The sequence below is a fragment of the Colobus angolensis genome, unplaced genomic scaffold (genome assembly GCF_000951035.1).
Source record: "Colobus angolensis palliatus isolate OR3802 unplaced genomic scaffold, Cang.pa_1.0 Scaffold320, whole genome shotgun sequence".
Classification (NCBI taxonomy): Eukaryota; Metazoa; Chordata; class Mammalia; order Primates; family Cercopithecidae; genus Colobus; species Colobus angolensis.
This window is the reverse complement of record NW_012116489.1, coordinates 2,293,716-2,307,400: the sequence shown is the minus strand read 5'-3', so window position 1 is coordinate 2,307,400 and position 13,685 is coordinate 2,293,716. Positions and strand designations below refer to the sequence as shown.

At 34.5% G+C, this 13,685-nt stretch overlaps 1 protein-coding gene across 3 annotated transcripts in view; it reads left to right on the top strand.

The window, feature by feature from the left end:
- Positions 1-13,685, top strand: part of KCNT2 (potassium channel, sodium activated subfamily T, member 2) — a 406,969-nt gene that overhangs the window by 324,413 nt on the left and 68,871 nt on the right. For all 3 annotated transcript variants that reach the window (XM_011951598.1, XM_011951597.1, XM_011951596.1), the window contains 2 exons: positions 9,854-9,955; positions 13,310-13,393. In XM_011951598.1, coding sequence (XP_011806988.1) covers positions 9,854-9,955; positions 13,310-13,393 — 186 coding nt within the window. The remainder of the gene's footprint in view (positions 1-9,853; positions 9,956-13,309; positions 13,394-13,685) is intronic.

Here is a 13,685-nt window from a genome sequence, read left to right as displayed (position 1 = left end):
CCAGGATGGTCTCGATCTCCTGACCTCGTGATCCGCCCGTCTCGGCCTCCCAAAGTGCTGGGATTACAGGCTTGAGCCACCGCGCCCGGCCGAATGATGGTTTTTATGCTCAACAAAAATATTCTTTTTAAATGTTTTTGCCTTACTCAAAATGTAGCTTTTGCACTTATACTCTAGTTAAAAGGAGTGGAATATCCTGCTTAATTCTTATATGAAGACTATTTTCTAAACTTTTCTGTTCCAAAATTTTACCCAATGGGGATTGCCAAGTGTTTCTGTAGACATTTTGAGTGGTTCGAATTCTCCATCTCTTTCCTTGCATTTAACAATTTTTTTTTATTTTTGGTTTTCAGATTTTCCGTTATTATGAATATTACTGGTGACTTTGCCTGTTTTTGTTATTTTTAGATTTACAGTTGTATCTTAAGAGTTACAATTTTTGAACAACAATAAATCATACAGAACTTACCTTTATTTGTGTTTTTAAGTATTATAGGTACATATAGCTTGTTTTATAGTTTATAAAAGCACAAGAAAGAACACTGGTTTTAACTTCTCCAAATTATCATTTTAAAAAGTACCAATGTTTTGTTCTTTTATTTTATATTTTTATTTTTAATTGACAAATAATTATTAATTGGGTACAGTGTGACATTTATACACACACACACACACACACACACACACACATATATATTTACAACATGGTATGATTAGATTAAACTAATTAACAAATCCAGGACCTCACATAGTTACTACTTTTGTAGTGAAAAGATTTAAAATCAACTCTTTAAGCAATTTTGGAATATACATTTTTATTTATTCAAGTTAGCATTTTTTTTTTGCACTAGATCACTAAGCTTTTTCCTCTTAACTGAAACATTGCACTCTTTTGATCCACATCCCCTTATGCCCTTCCACCAGTCTCTGGTAACCATCATTCTACTCTCTACTATGAATTCAACTTTATGACATAATTATTTTCTTTTTTTAGGCAAAATAGTATTCCACTGTGTATATATACCACATTTTCTTTATCCATTAATCTGATGATGGACACTAGATTGCTTCCATATCTTAGCTATTGTGAATAAGGCTGCCATGAACATAGGAGTGCAGACATCTCTTCAACATACTTTTTCAATTTATTTGAATATATACCCAGAAGTGAGATCACTGTACTGCATGTCTATTTTTAGTTTTCTGAGGAAACTCCATAATATTTTTCGTAATGGCTGTCTTGGCAGGGCACAGTAGCTTAAGCCTGTAATCCCAGCACTTTTGAGAGGCCGAGGCGGGCGGATCACGAGGTCAGGAGATCAAGACATCCTGGCCAACATGTTGAAACCCTGTCTCTACTGAAAATACAAAAATTATCTGGGTGTGTCAGCGTGTGTCTGTAATCCCAGCTACTCCGGAGGCTGAGACAGGAGAATCGCTTGAACCAGGGAGTCGGCGGTTGCAATGAGCTGAGATCGCGCCACTGCACTCTAGCCTGGCGACAGAGCGAGATTCGGTCTCAGAAAACAAAAAGCAAAACATAATGGCTGCCTTAATTTACATTCCCACCAACAGTGCAAAAGGTTCTCTTTGCTCCACTCCACTGGCTAACACTTACATTTTGTCTTTTTGATAGTAGCCATTCTAACAGGTATGAGGTGATATCTTATTGTAGTTTTAATTTGCATTTCCCTGATGATCAGTGATGTTGATCAGTTTTTCCTATACGTGTTGACCGGTTGTTTACGTCCTTTTGAGAAGTGTCTCTGTAGGTCCTTTGTCTTTTTTGTGACTCGGTTATTTGTTTTATTGCTGTTGAGTTGTTTGAGACCTCATATATCAAATATATTATTTGCAGATATTTTCTCCTACTCTATAGGATGTCTGTTCATTCCATTAATTTTTTTTTTTTGATTATGCAGAAGCCTTTTAGTTTGATATAATCCAAGTGTTTGTATATGTTCTTGCTGCCTGTGTGCTTTTGGGTTGCTAGACAATAAATTATTGCCCAGAGCAATGTTATGGAATACTTCCTCTGTGTTTTCTTCTAATAGTTTGACAATTTCTGGCCTTACATTTAAGTCTTTGAGTTGATTTTTATATATAGCATGAGATAAGGGTCCAATTTCATGCTTTGGTTGCAGATATCCAGTTTTCCCAGCACAGTATAATGAAGAGATGATCTTTTCTCCATGGTGTTGCCTTGGCATCTTTGTTAAAAAAAAATCAATTGACCATTAATTCATGGGTTTATTTCTGGGCTCTTTATCCTGTTCTATTGGTCAATCTTCCTGTCTGCTTTTATGCCAGTGCCATTCTAGTTGGATTACTATAGCTTTGTAATAGATTTTGAAGTCAGATACTGTGATGTCTCCAGCTTTGTTTTTTGTTTTGTTTCTTTTTTTCTCTCAAGATTGCTTTGGCTGTTTGAGGTCTTTTGTGATTCAATTCAAATTTTAGGACTGTTTTATCTAAATTCTGTGAAAAATGACGTTGATTTATGGATATTTTAATAATACTGTTTCTTCCAGTTTATGACCATAATATCGCTTTAGATTTATTTGTGTCTTCCATAATTTCTTTTATTAGTGTTTAACAATTTACACTATAAAGATCTTTTACCTCCTTGATTACATTTAATCCTAAGTACTTTTTTTTTATGCTATTGTGAATGGGACTGATTCATTAATTATTTTTTCAGGTCATTTGTTTTTAGGGTAAAGAAACACTGTTGACTTTCATGTGTTGATTTTGTACCCTGCACATTTGCTGAATTTGTTTATCACTTCTAACAGCTTTTTGGTGGAGTACAGTTTTCATATATTATAAGTTCATGGCATTGGCAGAGACAATTTTACTTCTTCCTTTTCTATTTAGATGCCTTTTACTTCTTTTTCTTGTCTAATTGCTCTGGCCAGAACTTCTAATACTATGTTGAGCAAGAGTTGTTTGAATGGGCAACGTTGGCTTGCCCCTGATCTTAGAAGAAAAGCTTTTCACTTTCTACCACTGAATGTAATGTTAGATGTGAACTTTTTATACATGGCCTATATTATGTTGAGGTACATTTCTTCTATGCCTTATTTATTGAGAGTTTTCTATCATAAAAAGATGTTGAATTTTGTCAAGTGCTTTTTATACATGACTTTGCAATATTTGATTTTTAAGTGTGTCCTCAGTAAAAGTATATATCCCTGTAAAACTGGAAAGTTTTGTTAATTATTTTTGTATGCTAATAACCTAGTTCAGTGCCTGATTCATAAAAGTAAATTGAGAAGTATTTCTTAGTGATATTACTTAGAATTGTCTACTAAGCCATGGAGTATTTTGTAGTCAATTAGAAATGTTCTATTTTTTAAGACACATTTAAAGTATATATTTAAATTACTTACTATGTTATTTTCTGATATAATTGCTATTCACCCAAGTATTTTTACGCAGGATTTGAGTTAGTAGATCTCTAGACTCATTTCTAAATATTTTATCTTCCAAAGTGTAAAATAAGAGCCTTTTAATGGAAGCAATGAATGGAATCCACTAGTGAAGTGAAAAATTCTGGCCAGTTACTGCCATGACTTATGATATCTGATTCTCCTAATTTAAAATAAGTCAGAAATGCAGATTTTTATATTAAATGTTAAATGTTGGAACTTACTAAACTTCAGTAAATTTAACCAGTCCAAATGAAACTCCACTGTAGTTGAGATTTGGACTAATTGCTGCCAGATCGTAACTTCTAGCCATATGTTGTTTTTTTGAGACACAGAGAGGTAGGTTAATGATAGTGTCACAAAAATCTAACTGGATAGGAAGACTAAGTATTAATCATCCCTAATTCTTATTTTTCATATATAAAGTCAGCATGATAAAGTGCAATTCATAAAATTAATCCAAATTCTTCATTGTCCAGAACTAAAAGAGAAAATAATTGTGTAATGTACTCTTATCAGGATGGAATCAGATGCTTGGAACCTTACTTTTTTACATAACTTTAAAGTCAATAGGTTTTGAAAATAGTGTCATAAAAATCTTCTTTTTTTTCTCTGTAATGACAGTTAATAACAAAAGTACAGGAAATCATACATGCAAAGTGATTCTCACAAGCAGAAGGGTGGCATCACTGTGTTTGTATGAAAGGATTTCATAGGGTGGGTAGAATGATACATATTTTGAAGGATGAGGAGGACCTGCAGAGATGGTTTTGAAACAAAGTTTTGACCTACAGAGATTGTTTTGATATCTCTTATATGAGATTGTTACCCACAGTGAGTTGGAACCCAAATATGAGGAAGACATTTTCGGTATTTAACTAGTCAATCATCTGACTGATAGTCTGTGCTGGGAAGTACTGAAAAGTTATCCTGGAAAGCAGTTTGGGAGCTAAACCTTAGAATGCCCTGAATGCTGAGTCTTTGGAGTTTTTGATGCAGTGAATGTGAAGTAATGGTAAGTTTTTAAATGAGGACATGGAGGAGGTGACATCATCAGACCTATACTTTTATGAAATTGATGTGAAATTTTTATGTTTATCTGAAAAGAGACATTATGGGGAAAAGGGAAAGAGTAAGTTATTTCAATAAATCAGACACGAGATAATAAAGGCCTGGTCTAGGACTGTCAGGGTGAATATACTGATTAAAACTAAAGAGAGAATTCTGGGAAATAATTGACCTTAGTGAGATAGATGATATATTTGTTTAAATATATTAAAATTATAGTACATAAGTAAAAAAAAAAGTGGTGATATACAAATGAAGCTCCAGAACAGGATGAAATATATATATACACACACACACACCCCATACATATACATACACACACACATACATATATATATGCATGCATAGATATATTCAAAGGTTGTACACATAAATGTATAATTGTAAAGCCTTAAGAAATACAAGGCTTAGAGAGCCTCAAGGAAGGTAAAAAGAGCCACGAGGAAGGTGAGTTTAACTAAGGACTTTATCCTGCGGTTCATAAAGGAGAGTCTAGAAAGAAGACAAATCAGAAAATGAGCGAGAGGTCCAAGAGTATTCTGGAAGCTGAGATAGAGTGATGTGAAAAGACAGAGCTCCAGAATTAGAATGCAGTTTGTCAAACACTGTAAGAAAGTTCAAGTAGGATGAATGCTGACAAAAACCACTAGATTTAGGAATTACATTATGATTGGGTCCAGAGGAAAGAATGAAGGAATGTAAAAGAATTATAATTGAGAAAGTAGGAGATGGAAACCAGTAATTTGTGCCAATAAAATTCTTGAATTTTTAACCTACCACACTGTTCTGTTAAATCCAATAATTTTATCATCTCATTCCATATGGTATTGATGGACACAGATTAAAGGAAACAAAATTTCTGCCAGAAACATATTCCTTCTTCCAAGAAAGGCACATGTTCATGATAATAAAACAAATGGAAAAGTAGGTAAGACCAAACATTTAAAAGTGTCTGAAATATTTATTGATTTAAATGTCACTGGAATTATTTTAGATATTTATATAAATATTTGTTAGGAAAAACTATCATCAGTAATACTTCAATTGAATTCAGAATTCTACTAGGAAAGAAATATGATAAGTTTAACAAAAAGGAATCATAGTGTATGTTTATACTAGCCACAATAGCAGAAACATTTATTGTAAAACCCAATAACTAAACACAGTAAAGTAAAAAAGCTTTGCATATTGTGAACATTACAATTCTTTATATTCTCAAACCTCCATTAAAGAACCAAAGTGAGAAGAGAGAGCTATTGAGTGAACCTCAAATGTTTGTTTCTTGCTTGCAGTATATGAATGTTCTAAGCATTAAGTTATACAATAAATTGTCTCTTGATGTAGGCTGCTAACATAAGTAGAAAAAAATTATTTATTTTTCCAGTCAAATATCACTAACTGTGTGCCAGGCATTGTTTTAGGCATTGTATAAGTAACAGAAAGCAAACTCAAGGTGTCTGCCCTCTTGATACATAGGATCTAGCTGAGATAGATTATTAATAAATTAAAAACATAAACAAGATGTAATAGGTTTCAAAAAAGCTATGAAAGTAATAACAGGTTATATTCAAGAGTAACTGCAGAAAGACATGTTTTAAATAAGGTGATAAGGAAATACCTCTTTGGGGAAGTAATATTTGAGCTATAGCGATAACACCAGCTTAGTCCAGTAAAAACCTGGGAATTAGCATTATAGGAAGAATAAAAAAATACAAAGTTCTTGAGGTAATATATAATTTAGCATATTCAAACAACTGATAATAAAAAATAGCTTTTAAAGTGTTTACTATATACAGTACTTTTAGAGGTTTTATTATTTTTTTTTTGTAATCACAGTGGGATGTAGATGTCAGTATGAATCCCAATGCACCATTATAAAACTGAGCAACAGAAAGCTTAAGTAACTTGCAAAAGCTTGTACAACTAGTAGGCGGAAACACTTGACTGAAACTATTGTATGTATTTTCAGAATCCAAGCTCCAAACGATTGTATGTTATATTGCCTGTATGATCGATATTTTTGGCAGGCAGACCTGTCCACTGGCGTCAAAACCCAAGTCCAAATCAACTTGTGATCTGATCTTCCTCCACACTTTTTATTTTACAGAAGTTGTCATCATCTGCCTCATTATCTAGAGACCTGTGTATCATCCTCATTTTCTCTCTACTTTAGTTCCGAATTCAATCATCATATCCTCTTAAAAATTAATGTCTAAATGCATTCTGAGTAAGACCTGTTTCTGAAAATATCACAGTAGAATGTACATTCATCTTTCACTAGCATTGCTGTCTTAACACAATAGTTTATCTTGCTCAGTTTTCCCATGCCACCTCCTCATTCACAAGCCATTTTCCATATTGTCATCAAAGTGAGCATCCTAAAAACAAGATCAGGTCACTCCTCCTCTTAAAACTTTAGTTTTTCCCCATTGCCCTTAAGATGAAATTCAAAATACTTAACATAGTTTCAAAGCAGGGTAACCATATGTTTTGTTATTTCTCAGACAGTCTCAATTTATATCATTATTTTTCAGTATAATTCTTAATTGCATCCCCACTATTCTAAAACATATCCTGGTACTTTAAGACCTAGTCCAAAGTTATTGCTCCAGTCTCATTTCTGACCTCTCCATTCAACAACACTTAAACTCTATGGTATATTCATGTTGGATTGTTTGTAGTTCCTGAAGTCTCTCAAGCTTTTTTTGTTTTTTACTTCCATTAGAGCATGCTGGGCATTCTGCTTATAGCTTTCTGCTTATCACTCACTCTTCCCAAATTTATTGGCTAATTTCTGCTCAGTTTTAGGTCTCAACGTAGACATCCCTCTAATTCAGCTCTCTGGCTTTTCTACTAAAAGAATAAGCTAGGTACCCTTCCTAAGTATGTACTACTGCCTAATTATTACATATATTCACCCAAGTATTTTTGCCTATTTTGCTATTGGTACCATTCACAGCAGTGTAAGTTCTTGCAGACAAGAAAATTATCTCCGTTTGTATAACTAGCTCCTGGCCCATATTCAACATATAATACTTCTATTAACTGGTAAGATTCTTTTAGTTCTATATAGGAGCTCTGTATTCCTAGCACTGAGGATGATTGATGCCCTACACAAAGTACGTTCTCAACACATATTTATTAAGTGACTACTTTAATGCACAAATGAATACATTGGTGTTTGGGGCCTTTAATAGTGAATGGAACTAATTTTAATTAGCGTTGCTGTTTAAGGTGATATCAATAGGATTCAGATGTGTGGCGATGGGAAGAGTTCATTTCCCACAGGATAAGCACTGTAGGTTAAAAAACTGTTCTGTATTTGAAAATATAGTGTGTGAAATGGTAATGTAATTGAACCAAGGAATGTTTGTTTGCTTGTTTGCTTGTTCTGAAGAGTAAACATAGCATCATATTCTCAGGGGTTCCAGCACTTTATTCTGGCTATTCCCTTTAACTTGGGTTTAACATATCATGGCTTGGTTTTCTCCAGCATACTTCTTACACATCGAGAACTAGATTTGCCCTCAAATTCACCGGAAAACCTACCTATCTCACAGTAAGAACAGCTAATTCCAGTCATCTCCAAGCCACTCACATGAGCTGTTCAAGTTAAGCACTCTTTTTTTTTTTTGAAATGGAGTCTCGCTCTGTGGCCCAGGCTGGAGTGCAGTGGCAGGATCTGGGCTCACTGCAAGCTCCGCCTCCCGGGTTCACGCCATTCTCCTGCCTCAGCCTCCCGAGTAGCTGGGACTACAGGAGCCCGCCACCTCGCCTGGCTAGTTTTTTGTATTCTTTTTAGTAGAGACGGGGTTTCACCGTGTTAGCCAAGATGGTCTCGATCTCCTGACCTCGTGATCCACCCATCTCGGCCTCCCAAAGTGCTGGGATTACAGGCTTGAGCCACTGCGCCCGGCCAGGTTAAGCACTCTTAACACCTAGGTTTGTAAATCAGAGAATATATTATGATTTCATAAACATAGACAAAAATGTGGAACCACTTTCCTATCCTTTGCCTTACCTTCTCCCTATATCTCAAGTGAAGATGCTCTTATAGTGATAGTCATCTCAACTAGACAGGTACTATAGATGCATGTGAGATGGAAGGCTTCCCTTCCATGAGAACTCACAAATTTGTTACATTAGAAACAGGAGCTTGCTTCTGCTGCCTCAAGGAGTGAAGGTTGATTTCTTATTTTCTCAGCTGTATAAGTATTCCTAGTAAAGGGAATTTGTCAACAAAAGAAACTAGAATTTTTGAGGTTGCCATTTGTTAAATAGAAGCTTAACTTACATTCTCAAGAAACTCTTCAAAACTTAAACAGATTTGACATTTGCTCTCACACCTTCATTTATTAAAGGAAAAAAAATTGCAACAGAATTTTTAAAAAGAAACCATCATACATCATAACACCCCTCAACTCATAAGCCTTCAAAAATACATAAACAATTTAGATGTGTGTGTGTGTGTGTGTGTGTGTGTGTGTGTGTGTATGATATACAGAAGATTGATTGCAAACTGATATAGCAAAAGCAATTTATCATTTAGGTGGAGAAATGAAACTAAGATGATGAACAGCTAGAGACTCCTGGATGTACAAAGCCTGTTTTAGTCTGTTAGGGCTCCTAGAACAGAGTACTGTAGACTGGGTGGTTTATAGACTCCAGATGTTTATTTCTCAGTCTGGAGGCTGGGGATTCCACATTCAAGGTGCTGGGAGATTTGGTGTCTGGTGAGGGCCCATTTCCTAGTTCGTAGATGGCACATGGTAGAAGGGGCAAAGAGTTTCTCTTTTTTAAAAGGGCATTAATTGCATTCATGAGGGTTCCACCTCCATGACCTAATCACCTCCCAAAGGCTTTACTTCCTAATACTATTACCTTGGGGATTAGAATTTCAATGTATGAATTTTGAGGGGACACAAACATTCAGACCGTAACAGGTGCCTGTCTCCCTATTTTTTTATTCTCACCCATGAGAATATTTAAAAGCAGGTCTTTGCAGTGTTATGGTACATTGTGTGACCTTAGGTTTTTGTTTTTTTTTTAACATTTGATTCAATGATTTTTATTTGTTTCCATTATGATGTCTCTTCTTGTGTGAAGAGTAAATACATGCTTAATGCACAAAAAATATTAACCCTTCTTCACTATTGGGTGTTTTAACTGAGAAAATGTGGTTGTGAAAACAAAAGGGCAATTTGAAAAATATAATTATCAGTGAAGTAATGACACATTTATAGCCAAGAACCACGATAAGATTTTTTTTTACATATGTCAATACAATTTACTGAGGCAGAAATGAATGAAATATGGAATGCTCACAGATTTTTCTATCTCAAATTTCTGAACAGAAAGAACGGGAGAGAGGCTCTAACTTAGCCTTTATGTTTCGACTGCCTTTTGCTGCTGGGAGGGTGTTTAGCATCAGTATGTTGGACACTCTGCTATATCAGGTATACAATATTTCTTTTTTTCTCTCTAAAATGGTGGTTGTTTTCTGTTTTAGTTAGATTTTATTTAAATGAATAGTACTTCTAGTGTTTCACATGCAGCTATTAACTTAAAATTGGCTCCAGAAGTAATTCAGTATTTTATTTCATGTACATAATTGACATAAATGCTCCTATGAAACATTTTGTAAGAAAAAATATTATTTTTTAAAGTGACCTATGGAAATTATTTCAGGCATTCTTTTGTGCCAGTGTTCTGCAATTTTAATATATGTAATACATTTTAGTACATTTTGCATGTTACTCCAAGCATATTAGTGGATTAAAAAAAGTCATAGATAATTACCGACTTAAGACAAACAGCATTCCTTATGGTATACATTTTTTTCAGGTTTGAAATAAAATACCAAATTGATGTCAATAAACTGATAAACTAAGGACATTTTAAGAATCCACTGATTCTTGCCTATTTTAGAAAAATATGAAAAGACTACAACAACTAAAAACGATTGAGTTTGTTCCTGAATGCCAAGTTAACTTTTTTGTTTTATCATAGCTAAGAGGTTTGCAGAGATGTTTGTTCATACTAATACCATCTTTTTTGTCTCTGCCAGAAACTGAACAGCAGTACTATTTCATTTTCTCTGATTCAAGTAATCAATCTCTAAATATTTCCATTAAGAAGAAAGATATATTCATAGAGTTTTAAATTATTTGATAACATTAATCTCAAATTAAGCATTTCAGCATTTTATTGTACCTATTTTTTTGCTTATTTATGTACTGTCTTCTATAATTGCTTGACTGAACAAACTAATCCAAAGAGAGTTAAAGCTTTTCTGCAGACCTTTGAGCTAATTTTGCCTATGAGTATGCCTCTAGCAATGTCAGGAACCATCTGCTCATGTTAGATGAGTGCTGGAGCAAACACAGCAAAGTAGAACAAATACACCTCTATTATCCCTAAAGTTTCCAGACATATTTTCTAGGTACTACAGGAGGCCGGCCTCGCACTCCAAACACTGTTACCACACACACATACTTCTGATCTCTCAAAGAGATTAAATTGCAGGGGATGGTTTATTTGAAGAGCAGTGTTGAAACTAAAGATTTTATATCAATAGGAGCCAAATGCTTGGGTGCAATTATGTACCAGTAGTTTTAAGATTTTTTTAGCCACAGTATCCTCTGTTTAAATAAAATCTTGTAATGAAATCTCATGTATAAGTTAAATAGAAGAAAAACTGTTCTAAAAACTGTTCTATAGAAATGGAAATCAGTAGTTTTTTCTTTCTCTTTATTTTTGCCTCACGTTTATGTTATAAATAGAGATACAGGAAATTGCATGACTTTCTGAAACTTCTAAAGAAAGAGTGAACTAGAACTATATATATATATATAAAACTATATATATAAAATAACTATATATATAACTAACTATATATATATATAAATATATATATATATATATTTTTTTTTTGACAGAGTCCAGTCTGTTGTCCTTTCTGGAGGGCAGTGGTGCGATCTCGGCTCACTGCAACCTCCACCTCCCATGTTCAAATAATTCTCTTGCCTCAGGCTCCCAAATAGCTGAGATTACAGGCGTGCACCATCACATGTGGCTAATTTTTGTATTTTTAATAGAGACGACTTTCACCATGTTGGTCAGGCTGGTCTTGAACCCCTGACCTCAGGTGATCCGCCAACCTTGGCCTCCCAAAGTGCTGAGATTAAAGGCGTGAGCCACGGTGCTCAGCCTAAAGTCTTAAATTTTAACACAGTAAACATATTTTGCATTTCAATACATACCAGCATTTGTGTGTGTGTATGTATGTATGTATGTATGTATGTATGTATGTATGTAGGTATAACTGAACAACACTTACCCTTTCTGCTTGCAATTTGCTGTACTATTTTCTATCTTACTGAGTATACTCTATTTCATTTTTTTAAAAATTGCTGGCATAATTCATAACTATTTTGTGACTTTTTTGAAAAACACTGAAGTAGAGGACTTCTGAATTAGTAAAATCCAGAGCATAATTTCTCTTCAGTGGGACTTTTGATCTATTGTCAATGGTTCTTGAACGATTGGAAATTATTTTCAGTCACATTTTCTTTAATTGCTTACTAACAAAATGGTCCGTGTCTGTAAAGACTATTCCAGTTTTCAAACTTTCCAATAGTATAAGAGATGCACTGTCACCCCAGGGAAATGTGATGATTCTATTTATTTATTTCATTTTATTTATTTGTTTGTTTGTTTTTTTGAGATGGAGTCTCGCTCTGTCACCCAGGCTGGAGTGCAATGGCACGATCTTGGCTCACTGCAAGCTCTGCCTGCCCGGTTCACGCCATTCTCATGCCTCAGCCTCCCGAGTAGCTGGGACTACAGGCGCCTGCCACCACGCCCAGCTAATTTTTTGTATTTTTAGTGGACACGAGATTTCACCGTGTTAGCCAGGATGGTCTCAATCTCCTGACCTTGTGATCCGCCTGCCTCAGCCTCCCAAAGTGCTGAGATTACAGGCGTGAGCTACTGCCTTTATTTTTTAAAGACTCGATTTTAGTCCTGGTGTGTTGGCTCACGCCAGTAATCTCAGCATTTTGGGGTGGCCAAGGCAGGCTATCATTGAGGTCGGGAGTTCTAGACCAGCCTGGCCAATATGGGAAATCTTGTCTCTACTAAAAATACAAAAATCAGCCAGGCTCCATGGCACATGCCTGTTGTCTCAGCTACCTGGGAGATTGAGACAGGAGAATCACTTGAACCTGGGAAGTGGAGGCTGCAGTGAGCCGAGATCATGCCACTGCACTCCAGCCTGGATGACACGACAAGACTCTATCTCAAATAAATAAATAAATAAATAAATAAATAAATAAATAAATAAAAGGCCCTATCATGAATGTGGAAGGAGAATATGCAATAATAAATATAGTTTAGAAATTTACTTCACTAGCTTAGAGCTTAATTCTAAAAAAAAGACTGAAATTTTTCATTGAAAATTTATTTTAATTGTTCCAAGTTTTTATGATAGTCACCATTTCATTTGCGGTTTTTGCTTTAAAAATTCTAAAAATGTTTTTATCATGCCTAATAACACACATAAAATATATGTATAGTTAGATATTTCTAGATAAAAATGATTTCCTATGTTTCCTTATGAACAACTTGACTCTACATGTCTATCTAGGATACTAACAAGATAGGTTAAATTTACTTTTATATGGAAGGTTAACAATGTGATATGAGAAATAATCTTTTAGAAGATGTTCATACTTCTAGCTGTTCTACACATGTCATACACATTATATATAAATATACATTTATGTATTGTTCGTTTGTTTATATTGCAGTCATTTGTGAAGGATTATATGATTTCTATCACGAGACTTCTGTTGGGACTGGACACTACACCAGGATCTGGGTTTCTTTGTTCTGTAAGTTAATAATCTCTGTAATAGAAGATTGTTGTGATAGAGGGTTTTGAAATCTATCTACCATGTACTTTGTTAATTCTTCCATGTCATATGTCATTTTTTGTATTGTGAAGGAATCCAGAGTTGCATCTGAATTTTTTAAATTCCTTTAAAAATTTCAGGGAAAACATATTATTTTTACTTAGTAATCATAATAAATAGTCATTTTGTGTAAAATGTTGAATGAATTTGGCTGGTTGAGGTGGCTCACGCCTGTAATCCCAGCACTTTGGGAGGCTGAGGCAGGCAGATC